General features: G+C 43.0%; 1 protein-coding gene across 1 annotated transcript in view; it reads right to left on the bottom strand.

Moving 5' to 3' along the window:
* The window catches only part of MUC2 (mucin 2, oligomeric mucus/gel-forming), a 198,292-nt gene that overhangs the window by 67,431 nt on the left and 105,120 nt on the right, over window positions 1–25,741 (bottom strand). Inside the window, exons 27-30 of the mRNA XM_029583115.1 lie at window positions 24,737–24,783; window positions 24,084–24,284; window positions 21,675–21,701; window positions 16,231–16,716 (exon numbers count right to left, since the gene is read on the bottom strand). Coding sequence (XP_029438975.1) covers window positions 16,231–16,716; window positions 21,675–21,701; window positions 24,084–24,284; window positions 24,737–24,783 — 761 coding nt within the window. The remainder of the gene's footprint in view (window positions 1–16,230; window positions 16,717–21,674; window positions 21,702–24,083; window positions 24,285–24,736; window positions 24,784–25,741) is intronic.

The raw sequence follows: 25,741 nt of genomic DNA, 5'->3' as shown, positions 1-25,741 counted from the left end.
ATGCATACAACATAAAGAAAACTTCTATAAATCTGATCCATAGACAGACAACTTGTTAAAATCATATTTCAAATAATTGATAAATATCTTCTAATTAATCAGAAGGACTAGCCAGGTTTATCAAAGTATCCATTTGCTTATTGTTGACTGTTTTGTTTCCTTTTTAATGTTTTTCAACATGTGTAAAATACATATAGGGATTGGCTCAATTTATCCATCTGACTGTCCTTCTAGAGACATGTTAACTTCCAATATTATGTAGCAATCAAGTCCAAATGTTGCACCAACATTTACCATGGATATATTCAGTACAGTTACAGTATTGAAAATGACCAGAACCTGATGAGGATCTGGTCATTTGAATTAGGTAATGTTAAAACACATTAGAAAATCAATGCAGATGTGATAGGACCCCCAAATTAGGTCCACATCTTGGAGTAAGGACTGGAGGAGACTCTGGGTGGAGGAGCCCTAAGGTTGATGCTCTGGGAAAAATCAGATTGATAAAATGTTATGGATGCAGTATCAGTAAGCTGCCACCAGATGGCAAAATAACAGGTAATTTAACAGGTTGTATGTGGGTCAATGGGAATGTTCTGGATGGAGTTAATAGTTTTGGTTCTTTTAAAAGGGCAGTAGAAACATCCTCTAGGAGCATATTCGAGAGGGTATACAATCTGGGTGCAAGGTTTGGTGGGAGGAGATCCAAGGAGACCTCACCATGGATTAGAGTGGGGAAAGAGCTGCCAGCCAGGGCTGGTGGGTCTGGACCCCTCCTTTGTTGGAGTGGACCCTGTAGGGGCTTTCCACCTCATAGGGAGAGACTTGAGGCCAAAGAGTAATCCTTTTCACAAAGGATTATCCCGGGAACTCTGGGTTTTCCCACAAGAAAAGAGCAAGGAGGATGTGAAGAGAAGGAGAGAAAAGAGAGTAAGAAGACGTTCATAAGATGAAGTGTGTCAAGAATGTCAGGGAAGTCTCTGATAGAGATGTGCAGAAGAAAGAAATGTGTTTTGATTAGTTCATTTGTTTCATGGGGACCTAAATTTATTTCATTAGTGTCAAAATAAAAAGATATATTTGTTTATTTGCTTTTTGTTTGCTATTAAAGTCAATGGGGAAGTACTGCAGTCTGTTTTGGGCTCCAAAATTGTGCTTTTTGTTGCATCCATCAGTGCTAGATGGCTTCGCCCCGTTTGCCTCACCTTGTTCACAGCTCCTCCCGCTTACCTTGGGAAAATGGCTACCGCTGTGTCTACAAGCCACCCTCTCCGGCGTCCCCGGAACGGCTATGGTGCTGCCTCCCACCATGCTCCTCCCAAGGTCCTACTAGGGTGCGCGCGCGCGTGCCACCCACGGTCTTATTCCAGCATTGGAGCAAGCTTCGGGGGCGTTCCCCTCTACTGACGTATGCCATCCGGGGATTTAGCCTACACTTTTGTTAGCTCGTTGAGTTAACAACGATTGGTCTCGGCCAGTCTAAGCTACTCTGCTGCTACCGTGCTGCCACTGGAAGCTCTCTCTTTGCCCTTCGGGGTAACTACTAACCTGGGTACCTGCTCCTCGGGGGCCCTCTGCTTTATTTCAGGTGCCTGAGCACAGACTAAAATGGGAAATGTTCAAATCTAAGAACTCTGTTAGAGCTCAAATACAGTGAACTCTCAAAACAATGTCTATACACTTTGGGGCGGATTTTAAAACGAGCGCGAATAGCCTACTTTTGTTTGCGCTCCAGGCGCAAACAAAAGTACGCTGGATTTTAGTAGATACGCGCGGAGCCGCGCGTATCCGCTAAAATCCTGGATCGGCGCGCGCAAGGCTATCGATTTCGTATAGCCGGCGCGCGCCGAGCCGTGCAGCCTACCCCCGTTCCCTCCAAGGCCGCTCCGAAATCGGAGCGGCCTCGGAGGGAACTTTCCTTTGCCCTCCCCTCACCTTCCCCTCCCTTCCCCTACCTAACCCACCCGCCCGGCCCTGTCTAAACCCCCCCCTTACCTTTGTCGGGGGATTTACGCCTCCCAGAGGGAGGCGTAAATCCCCGCGCATCAGCGGGCCTCCTGCGCGCCGGGACGCGACCTGGGGACGGGTCCGGAGGGCGCGGCCACGCCCCCGGGCCGTAGCCACGCCCCCGGAACGCTCCCGACACGCCCCGAAAACGCCGCGCGGTTCGGGCCCGCCCCCCCGACACGCCCCCTCTGAAAACCCCGGGACTTACGCGAGTCCCGGGGCTCTGCGCGCGCCGGTAGGCCTATGTAAAATAGGCTTCCCGGCGCGCAGGGCCCTGCTCGCGTAAATCCGCCCGGTTTTGGGTGGATTTACGCGAGCAGGGCTCTGAAAATCCGCCCCTTTGCACTCTCAAAACAATGTCTATACACTTGACATAGACATGCTCAGTCTTCAAGATCAGCATCACTGGATCTGGAGAGCAGTGATAGGTTGGATTAGAAAAATGTTTTACTGTGATACATTGTCACTATTATCTTCTTGAAATGTCCTACTTAGGGTCTGATAAGGCCATGAGGTAACATGGATGGGCTGACTGGATGGACCATACAGTCTTTTTCTGCTGTCATGTTTCTATGTAACATACACATTTTGTGGTTTCCTAATTTTATTAAGGTATGAATATGTTTTTTCATGTTGAAGTTAACATCTAGCAAAACTCGCAGGTTACATATATAAGAGGAAATGGAAATGGTATGATTGCTGAAAACAAAGTTTGGCATCTCTTCAGTCTGATATCACCTAGTGAGGTGGATTATCTGAGTTTTAGAGATATTAAAGAAACATATAGAAACACAGAAGTGACGGCAGAAGAAGACCAAACGTCCCATCCAGTCTGCCCAGCAAGCTTTCACACCTATTTGTTTTCATTCTTATCTGTTACTCTGACCGCTGAGGTCAGGGCCCTTATTAGTAACTTTTTGGTTCCAATTCCCTTCCACCCCCACCACAATGGTTCAACCATTGTGGAATACCCATTTATCATTGGTTGTCAGATAGATTTCCAGGTGTTTAATGGAGTTAGCAATTGAGTTAAGAACTGGGAGAAAAAACTATATCTGTACATATATAGAAATTAAGGCCTAAATCACCATGTAACTTGCAGAATAGAGATAGATATTAAATAAGGATGCTGAGAGTGCAGATACTTGAGGGACCCCAGTGTTCACCGAGGTCCAGTTTGATGTGGAGCTACCTATCTGGATTTGCTGAGTGTGACTGATAGATATGAATTAAACTACTTCAATAATGTTCCAGAAAAAACAAATTCTGCGAGGTGTGTCACCATTATGCTGCAGTTGATTGTGTGAACGCGGCCAAAATATCAAGATGGACCATAATATAACTTTGGCAGAGTTATGCAGAGTTTTCAAGCTTTATGTTTTTATGCTACATGTTTTAATATTTATTTTTATGATGGTCTGTTATTTAATGTCATGTTTTAGTAATAGCTTTTGTTTTTATTATTGTTGTTACTTGCTTATTATTTATGTTTTTTATGATTCAGTTATTGGGGTATTTTATTTGAATTTGTACTTTTATAAATATCTCATTGTAAACCACTTAGAAATGTTGATAAGCAATCTAGAAATTTTTAAAATAAACGAGCTGATAGTCCACTACTACCTTCATTGCAGATACTCATATCAAACCAAGTACCAAAATTTCAATGTGTGCCCACCTCCCTGCTACTGTGAAGGAGCAGCACAGGTATTCTGGTACCCAATACATCTCATTCAGATAAAAAGAAGTTATTAACAAAGATTTGCAAAAACATTTACAAAACCAAGAAAATATTATAAAATACTAGCTGAAGAGGACTGTTAAAAATGAAAGGCTGGGAGAGCTATCCAGCCTACTCTCCTATTTCTTCATCTGTCATCCTACAATGCACCTGGCTGCTACCTGATCCATATTCCTGATCCATGGGTGGCAGGCACAGTGCTACTATAACAGTCAGTTTGGCCTGTACTATACACTAGCCATACCACTGATCCAGGACCAGTATAACATGCTATCCTGGGGCCTGACCTTCTGTGTCCCTCAGCATGGCTGATTGTTAGAGTGGCAGACAGGAAGATCCTGTGTTCCCTGTCTTCTGCATTGCTCACTTGCGCCTGCACTATTGCCATCTTCCAACTGGCCCCCCTGCTTCCCTCACAGCAGGTAACTGCAACAGCGGAAGAAACCACATAGCGCTGTGTGCTACATGTTCTCTGCAAATGTATAGAAGGTCACTGAAACAATTAAGCATTATGCAGACAGCTTTTCTGGCTAAGATATAATTAACATAACTAATTCTTAAGTATTTCTTGAGTACCTGAGGTTATAGTTGAAGTAGATGTTTCCATAGTGGTTGTAGTTCTTGATTCAGTGGTTGTTGGTATTATACTTGTTGTTGTGGTTGGTTTAGTGGTGGTCAGAGTTGAGGTGGTAGTCGGAATTATGGTCGTTGTAGTAGTAGTAGTAGGGGTTGTGGTGGCTGAAGTCGTGGGAGTTGGTCCACAGCTTATAAAATAGCAGCAGTAAATATTTACTTGATAATTATGACATACTGGAATGTTCAGCTGGTCTTTGTTTTTGCAGGTAAGTCCAGTTGAGACATCACATTTCACTTTCTGACCCAGGTCTTTGATTGGTGTTTCTGGATATTTCTCTGCTCTGCATAAAATATTATCTGGCTTCTCACAGAATGTATAATTATGATCTCTAATGTTTTCATAGGTTTCAAAGTCACCACCCTCTCCATCTGGGCTATAAGTGGGATAACTCACATCAATCCAACCAGTCCAGTTGCAGATGAAACCGGAAGTACATTGTACTGTAAGACAGTAATGTTAAAGGTCAGCATTGAGGCAGTCCCAGAGAGGTTCCTTCTTCTGTTCCTGTGCAGATAAGACTCTTAAATTTCTTCTGGGGGATAAAAGACTCTTAATTTTCTGGGGTGCTCTTCTGAGGGGGAAAAGAAAAAAAACCAAAAAAAAAACCCTGCTTGTTTTCTTTCACTATTCTTCTAATTGCTTTGTGCTGCACTAAAATCTGGGCTCTCTGAGCAGTAGAACTTCTGTGTGTTATACCTTTCTCTAGGTCTGTTATTATACAATAATTGTAATTGTTAAGAACATAAGAAGAACATAAGAAATTGCCATGCTGGGTCAGACCAAGGGTCCATCAAGCCCAGCATCCTGTTTCCAACAGAGGCCAAACCAGGCCAAACTGTTATTTTTAAGATCCAGTATACCTGCTTTTCTATTATTGTATAGCTGTTCTTTAATAATCTGGTTAATATTGGCACAGAAGTGCTGAGGGGGTCCTTTAATAGGTAAGAACTAGAAGTTTCCTAAGGTGTCCAGTTAAGGCCAGTTTGGGTGTGGCAGAGAAGGTAAATAGTGACCTGGCTGGGCATTGCAGACTACTTGAGGCAGTCCCAGAGAGGTTCCTTCTTCTGTTCCTGTGCAGATAAGACTCTTAAATTTCTTCTGGGGGATAAAAGACTCTTAATTTTCTGGGGTGCTCTTCTGAGGGGGAAAAGAAAAAAACCAAAAAAAAAACCCTGCTTGTTTTCTTTCACTATTCTTCTAATTGCTTTGTGCTGCACTAAAATCTGGGCTCTCTGAGCAGTAGAACTTCTGTGTGTTATACCTTTCTCTAGGTCTGTTATTATACAATAATTGTAATTGTTGCTTGCAAACTGTTATTTTTAAGATCCAGTATACCTGCTTTTCTATTATTGTATAGCTGTTCTTTAATAATCTGGTTAATATTGGCACAGAAGTGCTGAGGGGGTCCTTTAATAGCTAAAGGACTAATAAAGTTCCAGAAAGTGTCCTGCTTGTCCCAGGTTCAACTGTTTACCTCCCACCCCTGGGATTAGATTACTAATATAGACTGTCTAAATTAGCATTAGCAACAAGATCAATTAGTAAGTTAACAGCTAAGGACATACCAATCCAAAACTTAACCAATATGAGAACTATCCAATGCAACTGTTGTAGAGCCTTTATTCTGAGGGAAAGCATCTGGAGACTTGGAGCTTGCCCGATCTGTGCACAGCTCTCTTCTTTGAAAACGGAGCTGACTGAGGTTAAAGCTCAATTAGCTTCAATTAAAAGAATTACACCCATATTGCATTACTCAGAAAATAATTCCCCAACACCAAAGAATAACCAGGAGTCAAGAAAAAGAAATACAGTAGACTCAGGTAGGATAACACATGTGTCCCACAGTCACCCATTCTTGACAGATGGGAAGCCAACAAGTATACCCCCCCACTCAATCAGTTCATCAAGTAAATCATTAAAAAACAGGATCACAGTGGGCTCTGGTAGAATTAGACCTGTAACAAGGAGACACACACAGTATCAAATGCAACAAGAACATAAAGCCCTCCCTATATTAACTGAAGAAATTCTAGAGAAAAACATTGAGATGGATAACTCTGTCATCAATGGCACAACTGCAAAAGGAACGAGTAAAGTGAATAACAAATCTCAACTAAAGTCTCATAAGGAGTACAGGAAAAGCAATAACCGTAAAGAGAGTACCTGGAAAGCTATGACTACAAATGCTCATAGTTTGGGAAATAAAATCCCAGATCTGCAGGCCCTAATGACAGAGGCAGAACTGGACATCGTTGCTATCACAGAGACATGGTTCACAGAATCTCATGATTGGGATACGGCAATACCAGGCTATAATTTGTTAAGGAAGGACAGAGTGGATAGAAAAGGGGGAGGTGTGGCTCTTTATGTCAGAAATAATATCCAAAATATCAATCGATGAGCACCAAATCAATTTAAGAAGGATTATTACAATAATCATGAAATAGCCCAAAACGAATCCTTCGTGTTGCATGTATGACTTCTCTAAAATAAGATTCCTTAATTCTCAAAAATGGAGTATGATGGTTCAAACGTTGTGAACCTTCAGTTTACCAAACACCAATCATATACCCAAGTACCTTTTCTCGATGTCTTAGTGGGTTTAAAGAAGGGACAATTTACCACCACAGTATACCGTAAACCCACTGATAAAAATAACCTTTTAAAATTCCACAGTCATCATCCTCCAGCATTCAAACGGGGTTTGCCCGTTAGTCAATTCTTCAGAATTAAAAGGATATGTTCAGATCAGAGCCAGTTTGAAAGTCAAGCTCAAATTCTAAGCCATAAATTTTTGGAACGTGGCTATCCCAAGTCCGTGGTTAAACGAGCCTATAAATGTGCGAAATATTCAGATAGGTCATCTTTGTTAGCCTATAAACCCCGTAAACAGGATCCCGGTCTTGTATGTGTATTAAATCAATCAGTTGCCACTTCTGCTATAGCTGCTTCAATCCGTTCACATTGGCCAGTTTTAGCGTTACACGAAATTTTCAAAGAGCTTCCTTTGATAGTTACCACACGTGGTAAAAACATCCGTGACACACTGATACATGCTGTGACTAATCGCTGTAGTGGTGAATTGGGAGGCAGCCATAACTCATGTGGACATTGTGCTCATTGTCCTCAAAGCATCAATGGAGACATATGGACCGATCCAGTGACGGGCTATAAGGTTCTTCGCAAGACTCATACCACTTGTGAATCAGATCATGTGGTCTACGCCATTGTGTGTCCGTGTCCCAAGACATACATTGGCAGAACCACCAGAAAAATCAGAATTCGTTTAAATGAACACAAGTCCAAATTACACACTGTTACTTTAACAGCACCAATTGTGTCTCACTGTGTGCAGTTCAGCCATGGTTTTTCAGATCTGAAATGGACAATTTTGGATCAAGTTCTATCCCCCCGGCGTGGGGGGGATAGAACCAGATTGTTAAATAAACGAGAAGCTTTTTGGATTTTCACCTTACAATCACAAGCCCCCGGAGGATTGAATGAACTATTAGACTGGAGTTTCATCGTATAATTCGCAATTATACATAGAGCAATCGACGGGGTCTGTTTATTTTGATTGGCCGTATGATCGGATACGTCACTTGTTCAGAGCTTGCTGGGGATTGGACACGCAGCTATTCTAGCGATCAGTTTAAATAAGACACTTCCGTTAGCCCACAGCGTTGTCAGCCTTGGATAGAATCGGACGATTCACGCTAAGCACCTAGTAGGCAACGGCTCAACGTCGACCGACTAGATATCGCCAGAGGACGAATTTCCCTGATGAAAGGTCCGAGATTGGACCTGAAACGTGGCCGCGTCGGTGACCCGCACAACCACCAGATAAGTCGGGATGTTGCATGAGCTTTTTTAAGCCTTCAGAGTCCGTCTAGCATGCCGATCTAGGTTGTCTTGAAAGCATTGCCTTATACCCTTCATTGGGATCAGTCATCAAGCTGTGAGGAGTGTTTATTTAAAAAAAAATTTTTTTTTAAAAAATATATTTGGAATTTTGGAGTGATTCACTTCACCTTCATAAATAAGTGAAATGATTAATGTTTTAAAAGATATACACAGAAAAATTCATTTTTGAAAAAACGTTTGCACATTCACTATACACTTTGGTTGGAGGAGGTTCGTTGATGATTAAATTGAGAGTCAACATCACCCTGTTGGGGATTTATGATCATTGTATATGAAACGTTCCTCTCCTTCCATAAATATTTTTTGCTTCACAACGTTTGAACCATCATACTCCATTTTTGAGAATTAAGAAATAATATCCAAGCATCTGAGCTGCAAGGAAGTTGGGGCAAGGAAGAAGCACTATGGGTAGACCTAAAAACAGATGATGGAGCATCCATTTATATTGGAGTGGTTTACAGGCCTCCAAACCAAAAGGAAGAGCTGGACAGAGATCTGGTTGAAGACATCCATAAGATAGGTAAGAAAGGGGAAGTGATGATCATTGGTGACTTTAATATGCCAGATGTAGACTGGAAAATCCCATCTGCAGAATCTAAAAACAGTAGAGCAATACTGGATGCCATGCAAGTATCTTTGTTCAAACAAATGGTATTGGAACCCACGAGAGAAGGAACTATTCTCGACTTAGTGCTCAATAATGGAGAAATCGTCTCTGATGTCAAGGTGGGCGCCCACCTCAGCACCAGTGATCATCAAACGGTATGGTTTAATATCACTAAAAGAATATGGAAAAGGAGCACAAAGACCAGAGTTTTACAGTTCAAAAACACAGACTTTGAGGAAATGGGGAAGTACCTAGAGGAAGAACTAAATGGATGGGAAAATGAGAGAGATGTGGATCAACAGTGGACCAATCTAAAAGGAGCAATCGCCAAGGCAACTGCTCTATATGTTAGAAATGTAAAGAAAAGCAAAAGAAAAATGAAACCTATCTGGTTCTCAAAGGAGGTGGCTGACAAAATTAAAGCTAAAAGAACTGCATACAAGAAATACAAAAGATCCCAAAGGAAGGAGCACAAAGAAGAATATTTGTATCAACTGAGGGAGACAAAGAAATTAATCAAGTTGGCAAAAAGTCAAGCAGAAGAGAGGATTGCCAAGGAGATAAAATATGGTGACAAAACATTTTTCAGATACATCAGCGAAAAGAGAAAGGTCCAAAGTGGTATAGTGAAATTGAAAGGTGGAAATGATCAATGTGTGGAGGGAGACGAAGAAATGGCAGAAATATTAAACGAATACTTCAGCTCTGTGTTCACTAAAGAAGACCCTGGAGAAGGACCATCTCTACACAACAAGAAACTGGAGGGAAGCGGAACAGAGGAAAATCCATTTACAGTAGATAATGTATGGGAAGAGCTAAAGAATCTGAAAGTGGACAAAGCCATGGGGCCTGATGGGATTCATCCAAGGATATTGAGGGAGCTCAGAGATGTGCTGGCGGGACCGCTGTGCGACCTGTTCAATAGATCCCTAGAAACGGGAGTGGTGCCGAGTGATTGGAGAAGAGCGGTGGTGGTCCCGCTTCACAAGAGTGGGAACAGAGAGGAGGCTGGTAACTACAGACCGGTTAGCCTCACTTCAGTGGTGGGAAAAGTAATGGAGTCACTGTTGAAAGAGAGAATAGTGAACTATCTACAGTCCGGAGAATTGATGGACCAGAGGCAGCATGGATTCACCAGAGGAAGATCCTGTCAGACAAATCTGATTGACTTTTTTGACTGGGTAACCAAGGAATTGGATAGAGGAAGAGCGCTCGATATCATATACTTGGATTTCAGCAAAGCTTTTGATACGGTTCCGCACAGGAGACTGGTGAATAAAACGAGAAGCTTGGGAGTGAGTGCCGAGGTGGTGACCTGGATTGCAAATTGGTTGACGGACAGAAGACAATGTGTGATGGTAAATGGAACCTTCTCTGAAGAGAGAGCGGTTTTAAGTGGTGTACCGCAAGGATCGGTGTTGGAACCGGTCCTGTTCAATATCTTTGTGAGCGACATTGCGGACGGGATAGAAGGTAAGGTTTGTCTTTTTGCGGATGACACTAAGATCTGCAACAGAGTGGACACGCCGGAAGGAGTGGAGAGAATGAGACGGGATCTAAGGAAACTGGAAGAGTGGTCGAAGATATGGCAGCTGAGATTCAATGCCAAGAAGTGCAAAGTCATGCATATGGGGAGTGGAAATCCAAATGAACTGTATTCGATGGGGGGGGAAAGGCTGATGTGCACGGAGCAGGAGAGGGACCTTGGGGTGATGGTGTCTAATGATCTGAAGTCGGCGAAACAATGCGACAAGGCGATAGCTAAAGCCAGAAGAATGCTGGGCTGCATAGAGAGAGGAATATCGAGTAAGAAAAGGGAAGTGATTATTCCCTTGTACAGGTCCTTGGTGAGGCCTCACCTGGAATACTGTGTTCAGTTCTGGATACCGTACCTTCAAAAAGACAAAGACAAGATGGAGGCGGTACAGAGAAGGGCGACCAGGAAGGTGGAGGATCTTCATCGGATGACGTACGAGGAGAGATTGAAGAATCTAAATATGTACACCCTGGAGGAAAGGAGGAGCAGAGGTGATATGATACAGACTTTCAGATACTTGAAAGGTGTTAATGATCAAAAGACAACGACAAACCTTTTCCTAAGGAAAAAAATCAGCAGAACCAGGGGTCACGATTTGAAGCTCCAGGGAGGAAGATTCAGAACCAATGTCAGGAAGTATTTCTTCACGGAGAGGGTGGTGGATGCCTGGAATGCCCTTCCGGAGGATGTGGTGAAGACCAGAACTGTGAAGGACTTCAAAGGGGCGTGGGATAAACACTGTGGATCCATAAAGTCAAGAGGCTGCCAATGAAGAGTGGGTGACTCGCCAGAATGATGGCTACTGCCTGGAGTCAATACCCTTATTAAATAAACATACACAGGCTTGACTCCAACATCGCTCTAAGCTTCAACAGCAAGAGGAAATGTGGAAAAAAGGATTCACACTCACAAAGAGGGGAGTAGCTGGCTTGTTACGGCGGTTACTACCCCAAATCAAATAAGCCTGATACTTCACTTTCAATGCATATACAGCATAGTTCTCTAATTCAACGGCAGGGGAGAAGAAAAACTGATACTTCACACATCCAGCAGAGCTCTCTGCTTCAACGGCAGGGGAGAAGAAAAGAGGGTTCGCACTCACAAAGCGGGGAGTAGCTGGCTTGTTACGGCGGTTACTACCCCAAACCAAATGGGCCTGATACTTCACTTTCGATGCACATCCAGCATGGCTCTCTGCTTCAACGGCATGGGAGAAGACTTATACGTCACGCATATCCAGCATAGCTCCCTGCTTCAACGGCAGGGGAGAAGAAAAACAACCAATAAGGGCTAATAACATAGTCTGGGTAAAACAAATAAGCGTGGGTGCAGCTTGCTTATTGCGGCGGCTACTACCCCAAACTAATCAAGCTAGATATTTCACTTGGATGATATTTCACTTGGATGCAGCTCCATCACTGCTCTCTGCATTAAGGGTGGGGATGGAAGGGAAGTAGAACCAAGAGCTAAGAGAAACAGATAAGTATGAGAGAAAATTTGTGTGAGGCTTGCTGGGCAGACTGGATGGGCCGTTTGGTCTTCTTCTGCCGTCATTTCTATGTTTCTATATTTCTGCCTTTTGGGCTCAATTTACAAGAAATCATATGTTTTACAAGAATCCAGTCTTATTAGCATATATGACATGCTAATGCAAGATTAGGTGATTTTTATGTAGTATTATTTATGTGAGTAATCTTTTATGTACTACAATTATGGATGTTAAATTGTAAACCATTTAGAATTTAGATAAGCGGTTAATAAATATTTTAAATAAATAAATAACATATGAGAAACTGATAATTCCAACCAATTAGGAAACAAATTAACTCATTGGGGCATACGTTAGAGGCAGTGACATATTAAACCAAGTTGAACGGCTTAGAAGATCTGAGATGGCATTTACTCTGCATTGTTTAGTAAGCACTGCTCCTATTATCAGATATCTTATAATAAAAGACTAAAGATTTTTCTCTTACTGGCTGTTTGTATTCAGTGTTTGCTGATACCCACAACAGTAACAACACTCGTTGTCTAAAAGACATGCTAATTATTTTACAATATGCATACAACATAAAGAAAACTTCTATAAATCTGATCCGTAGACACTGATACCTTGTTAAAATCATACTTCAAATAATTGATAAATATCTTCTAATTAATCAGAAGGACTATCCAGGTTTATCAAAGTATCCATTTGCTTATTGTTGACTGTTTTGTTTCCTTTTTAGGGACTTTTGGGACCTCTGTGCTGTTTGCTTCTTGGTGGTACTGGTGTGTTTGTTTTACCCCAGGAAAAAAAGTGATAAATTAGAAAATAATAAATTCTCCTCCCCCTTCACTTATTTTACAGTTCTATTCAAAGCTGGCTGGTTAAGTGGCTTAGGCTTAGATTTATCATTTTGCTATAAATTTCGCATAAATAGCGCCCAAAATAAAAATATGGGCGTGGTTAGGCTAATTTTCCTGATACAGCATTGCTATTTTTTTCTGTTTACTATTTATACCACTATACGAAGGGGCATTATGAACTCGGGGTGATGTCTGGGGAGTGGGTTAGGGTTTTGGAGGCAGTTTAACATGTACAGTCATACGAACGAATAGCACAGGTGACATCAGTGAAGATTTAAAGTAATTTGGAGTGAAGAAAGTTAAAAGAAGAGTAGTTTTGTACAATGTACTCTCTACCTAGCTTGATGCACTCTCGACCTACCTGCAATAAAGCTAGGTAGAGAGTACATTGTACAAAACTACTCTTCTTGTAACTTTCATCACTCCAAATGACTTTAAGTCTTCACTGTCGTCACTTGTGCTGTTCATAACTATGACTGTGTATGTAAAACTGCCCCCTAAAACCTACCCTACCACCAAAACCTCGCCCCATGTTGATAATGCCCCCTTCTTACAGTGGTACAAAGAGTAAACAGAAAACTGACCCTCCACAGACGTGCTCTCTCTCTCTCCCCTCCCTGCCCTCTCCCCTCTTGAAATGGGATTTGCGATAAATCCCATTTTGGGCATAAAGCACAGCTATCGCAGGCATAACGCTGAGAAAAAAGGTGCAGTTTTTTTCCAGCATTAAATTCCACGTTAGTGTGCATTACATTTTTCCATGCAGCATTAGCCAGCCCTCATTTCCCTTTACTCCACCCAAACTCCGTCCACTTGAATAAATGTTTCAAATTTGCATATACATCTCACGATGCGGTATTTATCGCATGCATTACAGAGTTATCACAGGCGTTAGGGCCCTAAAGTGATTTTAAAAATGACCCCCTTAGCCAGTTAGAATTTATCCGGCTAAGTTACAATGTATATTCAGCAGCACAGCAAAGCCACTGAATATATGCAGATATGTGCACACTTTGCCAGATAAGTCTGCCCGCCTAAGTTTAGACCTGCTCTATTGGGTGTCTAAACTTAGATGTACACTTATACATCTAACTCCGAATATCATTAGGAGTAGAATTTATACCTGTAACTCGCTCCGCCCCCGATTCACACAGTGCACACCCACTTTTTATGTGCTCACATTTTAGCCATATAAAGGACTTATGTGGCTAAGCAGTGGCCGCCAAACACAGGCGCATATTCAGCGGCTGCCACGTAGCTGCATAGGTCCTGCTTATCTGGCTAAATAGCGCTGAGCCCGCTTTGAATATTGACCTCATGGTAACTCTCAGCAGATAAAGATCATAATGACCCATCTAGTGTGCCCATTTGAGCTCTGTGCACTGTGGCTTGATACACGTATGAGATCTCAGAGACAACTCTAAACCAGCTCCCCCTTCTCGCATATTTTACCTGAGCACTCAAGCCTTTTCCTACCATTGTCCTTCATATCTGTCCCAAAAATACTTTTATGAATCAGTCTCATAGAGCTTTAGTAAATAAGTTGACCACACACACACACACTGTGTACAGTAAATTAAACACAGATATGTGCATCCAATGGAAAACAGGGAACTGTAGATCTATTCCCTGATTTTGAAACTCAGCATCACAGTGCATATGATTCTGCCTATCCATCTGATGGACCTGTAGCCAGATATTTCATTTCTATGTGATAGTTTAGGTCTTTGGAAAACAACAAGGAGGTAGATACTTAAAAGTGAATGTTTATGTAACTTAGCCATATAAAACTTATCCGGCTAACTTACAAGGGATATTCAATAGCACAGCTATGCTGCTGAATATCCTATCAAAAAATGCTACTTAGCTAGTTAACTGAACTGGATAAGTACAAATATAGTTTATTAGAGATGTGAATCGTGTCCTCGATCGTCTTAACGATCGATTTCGGCTGGGAGGGGGAGGGAATCGTATCGTCGCCGTTTGGGTGTTTAGAGTATCGTGAAAATCGTTAAAATCGTGAACCGGCACACTAAAACCCCCTAAAACCCACCCCCGACCCTTTAAATTAAATCCCCCACCCTCCCGAACCCCCCCCCAAATGCCTTAAATTACCTGGGGGTCCAGCGGCACACTAAAACACCCTAAAACCCACCCCCGGCACACTAAAATCCCCTAAAACCCACCCGACCCTTTAAATTAAATCCCCCACCCTCCCGAACCCCCCCCCAAATGCCTTAAATTACCTGGGGGTCCATAGCGGCGGTCCGTAGCTTAAATTAAATTACCTCCGTAGCCTTAAATTACCTGGGGGTCCGTAGCGGCAGTCCATAGCTAAATCGGGGGAAGGGGGAGAGCAGGAAAACCGGCACACTGAATCGTGTAGTCTTCAGCCGGCGCCATTTTGCAAAATGGCCGCCGCAAAATGGCGGCGGCCATAGACCAACACGATTCGACGCAGGAGGTCGTTCCGGACCCCCGCTGGACTTTTGGCAAGTCTTGTGGGGGTCAGGAGGCCCCCCCAAGCTGGCCAAAAGTTCCTGGGGGTCCAGCGGGGGTCCGGGAGCGATCTCCTGCCGCGAATCGTTTTCCATACGGAAAATGGCGCCGGCAGGAGATCGACTGCAGGAGGTCGTTCAGCGAGGGTTCCGGACCCCCGCTGAACGACCTCCTGCAGTCGATCTCCTGCCGGCGCCATTTTCTGTACGGAAAACGATTCGCGGCAGGAGATCGCTCCCGGACCCCCGCTGGACCCCCAGGAACTTTTGGCCAGCTTGGGGGGGCCTCCTGACCCCCACAAGACTTGCCAAAAGTCCAGCGGGGGTCCGGAACGACCTCCTGCGTCGAATCGTGTTGGTCTATGGCCGCCGCCATTTTGCGGCGGCCATTTTGCAAAATGGCGCCGGCTGAAGACTACACGATTTAGTGTGCCGGTTTTTCTGCTCTCCCCCTTCCCCCGATTTAGCTACGGACCCCCAGGTAATTTAAGGCTACGGAGGTAATTTAAGGCTACGGAGGTAATTTAAGCTACGGACCGCCGCTACGGACCCCCAGGTAATTTAAGGCATTTGGGGGGGGGGTTCGGGTGTGCTGGTTTTCCTGCCCTCCCCCTTCCCCCGATTTACGATTTTTTGATGATAAATCGGGGGAATTGGTATTGTATCGTGGCCCTAACGATTTTTGACGATTTAAAATATATCGGACGATATTTTAAATCGTCAAAAAACGATTCACATCCCTATAGTTTATCATCTAGCTAAGCTGGCTGGATAAGTAGTTCTACCCCGATCTGCCCACTGTCCACATACAAGATATCCTGATATCTACTTAGCTGGATAAGTGGCTTATCTGACTAAGTGGCAGCTGAAGAACGTAGTCAGATATTCAGCGACTGCTACTTATCTTTTTCTAAAGTATTTCTATCATACCTGTGGTTGACATTGTGGTTGTAGTAGTTGATGTAGTTGTGGTCGATGTGGTGGTAGTTGGAGTTGTGCTCGGTGTAGTGGTGGTTGGGGTCGTAGTAGTTGGAGTTGTTCTGGTTGGAGTAGTGGTGGTTGGTGTTGTTGTGGTTGGAGTTGTGGTGGTTTCATTTTCACAAGTTTTATTTTTAATTGTACAACAATAGACTTGAATCTCATAATTATAGCACATATTCCAGATAACATCTTGCTCTTCATTCCGGCAAGTCAGCCCATAGGAAACATTGCACTGTACTTTCTGTCCCAGCTCCTCAAGGCTGAGGTCAGGCTGGGAAGCAGCCCTGCATTGAATGTCTTCAGGAAAGTCGCAGATATCATAGCCATGTTTCTTTATTTCCTCGTATGTCTCAAAGTCACCTCCTCCTGGTTCACCAGTTGGTTTACTGACATCAAACCACTGAGACCAACTGCATACATATTCATAGCCACAAGCTAAAAGGCAAAGGAATACATCATTATCCACAGTGTCTAGATAACTTGAGATATAAGCCCAAAATAGGTTTCAATTTAGTCATGTGGAAAAGCAGAATTTGGCAGCAAAGATTTAACCCTAAAAATGCTGAATCATGCATTTGGGCTGCAAAAACATATTGTGAATGGTACAGTCTAGGGATGAAATGCTTCTATGCACAAAAACAAAAGTAGGATGTGGAGGCTATCATATCCGATGATCTCAAGGTGGCAAACAAGTAGAAAAGGTGACAGCAAATGCCAGAAAGATGCTTGGATACATAGGTCAGCAGAAAAAATGAGGTGATTAGACTCTTAGTACCTTATGAGACCTTATTTGGAATACTGTGAATAATTCTGGAGACCGCACCTTCAAAAGGATATAAACAGGATGGAGTAGGTCCAGAGGGTGGCTACTAAAATGGTCAGTGATCAGGACAGTCTTATAAATCTAAACATGTATACTCTAGAGGAAAGAAGGGAAAGAGGAGATATGATAGACACATTTAAATACTTCCAAGGAATCCATGCACAGGAGGCGAGCCTCTTTTAATGGAAAGGATGCTCTGGAACAGGGATGTGCATTCATTTATCATGAATTAAGCAATTTCAACCACTGCTATTACTAGAAACAGTAGCATGGAAGAGACTTAGTTTTTGGGTTCTTGCCAGGTTCTTATGGCCTGGATTGGCCACTGTTGGAAACAGGATGCTGGGCTTGATGGACCCTTGGTCTGACCCAGTATGGCATGTTCTTATGTTCTTATTTCATAATGAAAGGGGACCTAATTTACCGAATTAAAAATGGAAGTGTGGAGGGGGAATTGATAAAACAACTCCTAGTTCCCAAACAATATCACCACAAGGTTATTCAACTAGCTCACCACCACCTTCTAGGGAGTTACCTTGGGGAGAAAAAGACCCAGAGAAAATATTGGCAAGTTCTACTGGCCAGGCCTGCATAAACAGGTCCAATTGTATTGTCAGTTCTGCTCTTCCTGCCAACTCTCATAGCCTGCCGGTGTATGGGAAGCACCTCTCATACTAATGCCCATAATTGAGACATCTTTCAAAAAGGTGGACATGGACTTGTGGAGCCACAAGAAAGATCTACTTGAGCAAATAAGTACATTCTCGTCATTCAGAACTATGCCACAGGCCATCCAGGGGCAGTACGGCTATGGAACATTAAGATCCTGATGGTAACGACCGCTCTAATGGAAGTTTTTTCACGACTTGGGCTATCTAAGAAGATCCTGAAAGATCAGGGGATTGTGTTTGTGTCCAAGGTAATGAAACAATGCTGTACCTTGCTTAAAGTAAAGACTCAATAAATATATTCTGCTGAATAGGTGTGTGGGTCAATACATTTGTAATTTCAAAGTGACCTCATATAACGTACCCAAACAGCTACAGACTCATAAAGCTCTGGGGAGCGTTAGGCCTTTTTAATCATTGGTCACTATGAAAGATTTGACAATGCTTCCAATAGAAGCTAGACAGTACTTGAGATTCTTCAAGGATGAAGATATCAGCAGTGAAAACACTTATCTTGTGGATGTGTCGAATCACCTTCTAGTCCAAGATTTACTAGTAATGGAGAACGATGCCGTCCATGTAGAAAAATAAGCCGGGCTTGATGATAATGTCCGACGATGTAGTCTCCGAAACACCGCACTGTCGGACATCATCAGACATTATCATCAAGCCCGGCTTATTTTTCTACATGGACGGCATAGTTTGCCATTACTAGTAAATCTTGGACTAGAAGGCGATTCGACACATCCACAAGATAAGTGTTTTCACTGCTGATATCTTCATCCTTGAAGAATCTCTTAAGTACTGTCTAGCTTCTATTAGAAGCATTGTCAAATCTTTCATAGTGACCAATGATTAAAAAAGCCTAATGCTCCCCAGAGCTTTATGAGTCTGTAGCTGTTTGGGCACGTTATATGAGGTCACTTTGAAATTACAAATTTATTGACCCACGCACCTATTCAGCAGGATATATTTACTGTGCTATTCGTGGTTTCCTTGCTTTTTGGATTTATATATTTATAAAGTAAAGACTCTGCATACCTCAGTATATCACATGCAGACCGATGGCCTCGTTGAGCACTTCAACCAGATGCTCAAACAAATGTTGAGGAAATTTGTGGATGAAAATGGCAAGAACTTGAACTCCTTGCTGCCCTATGTACACAATCTGCGACGTGCCCCAGAGCTCAATGGTGTTTTCTCCTTTTGAACTACTGTATGGGAGGAGACCGAGAGGAATTTTGGACATAGCTTGGGAAACTTGGGAAGATAAAAGGAATCCTGAATAGAATCTCATGAATTATGTTCTTCGAGTGCAGGATTGCCTAAAAAAAAAGGCTGGAGAGGCAGCTTGCCAATGCCTAGAGAAGGCTCAGGCTACCCATGTTCCAAAGATTATTCCAGCCAGGGCACCATGTCCTTGTCCTTCTCCCCTCTTCAGAAAGCCCATTGGCAAGGACCCTATGAAGGTTTTGAGAAAGCAAGGCCCATGGATTACCACATAAACCTTCTGAAGGAGTGGTTTCCACAGGTGTGTGGAATGGTACAAGAAGAAGAGTTTGGTCCAGACCTGAAGTGGACCAAATCCAGATTCCTTTTGGAGAGCAGATGTCCACTGACTTAAAGCAGCTGGTGAAGCAAAACAAGGAGGTCTTCTCGAACCTACTGGGTTATACACACCTAGTGCAGCATGGCATCATTATGCCTCCTAGAGTTTTTGTGTAGTCATGACCCTATTGGATTCCCAAGGCCATACGCCGCATCACTGAGATCGAAGTGTAGGAGATGCTCCGGCTCTGAGTTATAGAGGAGTCTAACAATGATTGGTCCTCACCCATAGTGTTGTTGCCAAAACAGGTGCCAGCATAAGATTCTGCATTGACTTTAAAGAGGTAAATGACGCATACTCGATGCGTTGTGTATGAGCTGATCGAGGGTCTGGGATCAGCCTAGTTCATCTCTACCCTGGATCTTACAAAAGGGTATTGCCAAGTGTCTCTTACCCCAGCGGCGAAGGAGAAGTCTGTGTTCTCAATGCCTGGGGGACTTTCCAAGTCACTGTCCTCCCTTTTGGACTCCATGCACCCCCGCAATGTTTCAGCTCTTGGTCGACCATCTGCTCCACCCACATCAAGAGTACGCAGCCGCCTATTTGGATGACATTGTGGTGTACAGCCCAGATTGGAAAACACACCTAAGCCAACTCTAGGCCTTGTTAATCAGTCTGAGGAAAGCAGGACTGATGACTAACCCTAAGAATTCTTCCTGTGGTGGTGGTGGTGGGGGGTGGGGGGGCAAGAAGTCCAATATCTTGACTATACCCTGGGGAAGGGCAAGGTTCATCCACAGTCCTGGAAGACTGAGGCGATCACCTGGGTGCCAGTACCACAAAAAAATACAAAAATCAAAGCTGTTCTAGGTATCACGAGTTAATATAGAAGATTTAACCCCAATTATTTGGAGAAGGTGGAGCGTTTCACAAGGCTTTTGTTGAAGAAAGCACCACAGAAGGTCCAGTGGTCAGCTGAAGCAGAGAAATCCTTCCAGGCTCTGAAAGGTGCATTATACTCTGAACCAGTCCTGATAAGTCTGCACTTCACCAAACCCTTCATGGTGCATACCGATGCCTCAGAAGTAGGCTTGGTAGCAGTCTTAGTCCAAGAAATGGATGGCCAAGAACATCCTGTGGCATACATTAGCTGAAAACTGATGCAACAACAGCTAAGAAGGAGGCCTTGGCAGTCAAGTGGGCCTTAGAAGCCTTGCGCTACTACCTACTGGGATGGCAGTTCACATTTGTAATGGACCACTAACCACTCCTTTGGATAAATAGAAATAAGGAGTCCAATGCATGGGTAATGAGATGGTTCCTGGCCCTACAGCCCTTCAACTACAAAACACAACATAGGGCAGGAAAGGAAAACACCAATGCAGATGTCCTGTCCCGAGAGGTGTCCCTAGTACAGGTAGGTGCTCACCCAAATAAGGGTGAGCTGAGGGGAAGGGTATGTGAGGGAGTCTATAGGACATTCCCTCAGACCACCTTAAGGGCACAGCGATCTCACTCAGTCTTCCTTAAGATCCAGACCACAAGGAATCCTGGGTGAAGGGAGAAGCCCCTTACCAGTATACAAGAACTCAGGGCCTAGAAGAATTAGACAGGCCACAGTGAGCAGTGAGGAAGTCAGCCTACGCTAAAACCTCCTATGTTTGTTGTGTATGCTACCTGAACTTAACGTGAGCTGTATATTGTTTTGATTTGCTTTGCACTGTAAATAAATTGCATATAAAGGAAACAGCCAGAGTATGTCTCCTTATTCCTCCTGGCTGTTTCCCAAGCTGCTATCGTCCAAGTTACCACGAGGACGTTAATATTAAATATTTGAGCACAAACTGCTTTCAGCCATCTTTGTCTTGCTCTCTCTCATTTTGTCTTTTTCCTTTAGACTTTTTCTTGTTCTTTATCTTATTTTTATTATAATGTTCTGTTTGTTCATTCACTATCTCATTGTCTTTACATTGTTCATTGATAAAACATGGTAGGCAGCCAGGGGCAAGTGTAAGTAATCCATGGGCAGCCCTGAAAAAAAATGGAACCTGCTGCTTATTACCCCTTTCTGTTTCCAAGAATGTCACTGTTTTTAATAGTTGTCTCTATGTGCAACTCATTATCTTTGCCACCTTCTTTCCTATTGCTCTTGCTCTCAGTCTTGCACTCCTTTTACTCTTGCCCTTCATCCAATGCTCATCTTTTTTATGCTCATGCTTAAAAATGTACTTTTCTCCTCCCAAATTTGATTTCTTTTTCATTTCTTCTCGCCCCCTTCTTTGTCTTTCAATTTCCCACTCCTCTCCCTCTCTCTTTTGTAAGTATAGACAGAAATTCCATAGCTGGGACTTACTTGTGCTTGAAAGTACGGTGGTGGAAACTGCAATATAAAAACAAACAAGATTTAAATAATAGCAAAATGCAGGTGACTGGCAGAGCGAAATGAATAATGGCTGACACACTAAACTGTTAGAATACTACTGGAGCAGAGTTAGACAGGCCCAACTGCTCCTCCTCTACATAATGCATTCATGGTACCGTACCAAGTCCCAAAAAGTCAAGAAGTCATTCAAAGCTAATCACGAGCAAGACTGGAGCATGGCTACTGGTAGACACCATAACTCGACACGTCTTTCTATACCGGAGTTGTGTACTTAAAGTTACTGTGGATTGTCAAAAGAACATTTTTCCCAAATCAATCATTTGTGCTTCTACATCATCATCTTTAAAGCAGCGAGTCTTATATATTTAGGTCCCTATGTTCAGCCATATCTGGTTAAGTTACAAGGGATATTCTGCGGCACAGCTATGTCACTGAATATCCATGTACAAATTGCTGCTTAGCCAGATAAGTTATATCTTGCTAAGTTAATCAGCTCTATGGCTGGTCTAACTTATCCAATTAACTGGATAAGAACGAATATTGCCACTTATCTGGTTAAGTTAATTGGATAAGTAGCGCTGCCCACCCACATTTTCTGCAGCTAAAATATAGCCAGATAAGTGACTTATATGGCCATCTAGCAGCCGCTGAATATACCTGGCTAATCAGCAGCCCACTGGATGGCTGAATAAGTCCTACTTATCCGGTAATTGAGCGCTGAATGCATTTTGAATATGTTGCCTGTGATGTTCTGGATTCTGACTTATTCTAACCGTTCCCTTTTCTCAAATCGCTCATTCATAGCTGTACATACAGATAACATTTTCAAAGGAATCTAATTGGGTTAGAACAGATTAATGTTCCTAGATTGTCCTGCCTGAAATCGGACCGCTTCAGCCCAGCTAAAAGTAAACACAGTCTTTCATAATGCACATGCTTTTAGCCAAAAGGCATTTATAGGATGAAGAAGGAAAACAGCACAAGTATATTAAAATTTCAAAACACTGGGAGTAATTTTCATAAGGAGTTACATGCGTAAAAGTAGCATATATTGTAGCAATTTTCAAAAGTCCATTTATACATGTAAAGTGCATTTACATGTGTAAAACCCAGTTTTAAACACATAAATCCCTTTGAAATTACCCCCCCATGTGCTATTTTACCCTTCCCAGCCACATGCACCAAAGAGCAACTGCTAAGTATGTGGGTCCTTTCAACGTGCACACTTTATCCTATGTGCCTATCTACTTTACAACTCTGCAAGCTCTGTGAGAAATAGGAGTATGGCATGACAGTCATCATGTATGGGATTTCCCTCCTCCACAGCTCATGGAGACAGAGGACACTGGGCTTTAAGGCAGGTGTGGTCCTGGTCCCTGGGTGCGGCGCCGGCCTGGTTGAGTCCTTGTTGCTTCTAGCACAGCAACCTCTAGGGGCCGATTCTCCCAGTGGAGGCCTTTCTCCAGGACCTTCCCTGATTGAGCTCCAGGTGGTCATCCCTTATCCCTTACCCTGCAGTCGATCTCCTGCCGGCGCCATTTTCCGTACGGAAAATGATTCGCGGCAGGAGATCGCTCCCGGACCCCCGCTGGACCCCCAGGGACTTTTGGCCAGCTTGGGGGGGCCTCCTGACCCCCACAAGACTTGCCAAAAGTCCAGCGGGGGTCCGGAACGATCTCCTGCAGTCGAATCGTGTTGGTCTATGGCCGCCGCCATTTTGCGGCCGCCATTTTGCAAAATGGCGCCGGCTGAAGACAACACAATTCATTTGCAGGAGCCCGTTCCGGAACGCCGCTGGACCCCCAGGTAATTTAAGGCATTTGGGGGGGGGGGGTTCGGGAGGGGGGGGATTTAATTTAAAGGGTCGGGGGTGGGTTTTAGGGGGTTTTAGTGTGCCGGTTTTCCTGCCATTGGTTTAGGGCAAGTAAGTAAGTTCCTGCCCTCCCCCTTCCCCCGATTTACGATTTTTTAACGATAAATCGGGGGAATTGGTATTGTATCGTGGTCCTAATGATTTTTGACGATTTAAAATATATCGGATGATATTTTAAATCGTCAAAAAAGGATTCACATCCCTACTGTTCAGTTATCTCCCCCCTTTCCAGATCCAAGTTAATTCTCCCTGTTTTATTGTAACTTTCTCACATCCATGCTATTGTTTACTGTGTTTGAATATTGATTACTATGTTACTCTCTGCCTTATTCACATTGTTAATTGTAAACCGGGTTGATGTGATTCATGTCATGAAAGTCGGTATAACAAAATAATAAATAAATAAATAAATAAATAAACATGTCACACAGAGAGCCAGAGAACAGAACAGATCTCTGAGCCAGCCAGGAGGTAGCAGTGCAGAATTCCTGCCTCTGAAGCTGTACCTGTAGTGGGAATGGTAGACGTGGTGGTGGTAAGTGTAGTGCTGGTGGAGGTTGAGGGTGGTGGAGTGGTAGTGCAGGCAGTAATATTGTAAACAATGCCACTGGGTTCACATATTATCTCAATGCAAAACCCTTCATTCTCCTCCTGGAAGATGATCTCGCCCACTTCATAGCGTGTTCCATTAACGACACAGAAACAAGCTGAAAAACAGACAGACAGAATAAGAAGCTGTCCTAAAAAAAACCAAAACTTTGGTCGCAAACAGATGGCACTATAGGAATCACGGTCAAAGTGTGCAGGTAGGAGGGACGGGAAGGCAATCTCATTTTCAGGTCTGCTCATGCTGGCTGAAGATACAGATCGGCATTAGCAGTGCAGTGTATTTATTCCAACACTGCTACTTTATCAACCCCCTAAATCTAAAAATTGATGCACACAGAATGGAAAATAAAGAATGATTTCCATGACAGTATACACACCAACTCAAGTTATTCTTCCTATGTCTTTCCATGTACTTCTATTTAGATCATTTCATAGCACTCGTCATCTTTACTCTGGCCTATACATATAGTTCAGACTTACTTCATGAACAATCTGGACAGCACAGACAAATTAATTTTGGATCAGTAACATTATGAATAGTACAGCTTACCCGATTCATTGTAGGAACAGTTAGCTTTTCCCTCAGAGGTACATATACTAAAAGTAAAAAAATGATTATGAAAATATTAATTGCAAATCCCGAGAAGCAGAATTATTTACTTTTTTGCGTATTTATTCATGGCTCCATATTTTATGAAACTTGTACTTGAAATATGGTCTCTCTCCTTCCTTCTCTCTGCTAAGGCAAGATGGCATTTGGATGAAGAGCCAAACAAGGCCCTTGAGGGTTTTCATCATATTTCTCAAATCAGAGCTTAGAGATGCAGTCCGAATACTCCTGGTACCTATTCCAGCATTCCCGTTTGCAGTATACTGCCCTTTGCTAAATAGCCCTCCTGTATTAAAGATGCTACTATGTTATGGACAAGGCTCTTTGATCATTCTGTACCTTGTAATGTAAACCAAGAACAGAGGCCAGTGAATTTCCTAAAGACAACAGAAAGAGCCATGGCAAGATGAAAACTGCACGGAGAGCAGATGAGGTACATTTTGCAAAGTGCATGCTCTTACATTAGAGAGGTTACCAAAATGCATTTCTCATTCTTTACACTTGTGCATGTACATTTCTTTTACATGACCGGCGTGCAGTAAGGATGCAATAATGAGGCACTTGTGTGCACACATCCAATTTATACTACCAGCATGCAGTAAGTGTGCACTAAGTATGCGCTTAGATATATAGGGGATAAATGACCCGCTGAATATAACCAACCTAAAGCTATCTGGTTACATATAGCCGAATAACAAAAACCTAATTGGGTATGTTTGAATATAGCCGATTACATTTTTGTTATCTAGCCTTGTGTGGATAGTTACCCAGCTAGAATTTAGCTGGATAAAGGCTGAATATAGCCGAGTAAGCCATTTAGATAGATAACTATGATGTTATCCGCTTAAATGGATTTTGAATATTGACCTCATACTATAATGTCTTTTAAGTCACCTAAGTGCAGTAATCATGTACCCGTGCACTGAGATGAAGAGCAGGTGGTGA

This window comes from Rhinatrema bivittatum, chromosome 17 (genome assembly GCF_901001135.1).
Source record: "Rhinatrema bivittatum chromosome 17, aRhiBiv1.1, whole genome shotgun sequence".
In the NCBI taxonomy this organism is placed as follows: domain Eukaryota; kingdom Metazoa; phylum Chordata; class Amphibia; order Gymnophiona; family Rhinatrematidae; genus Rhinatrema; species Rhinatrema bivittatum.
This window is presented reverse-complemented; position numbering and strand designations above follow the sequence as displayed.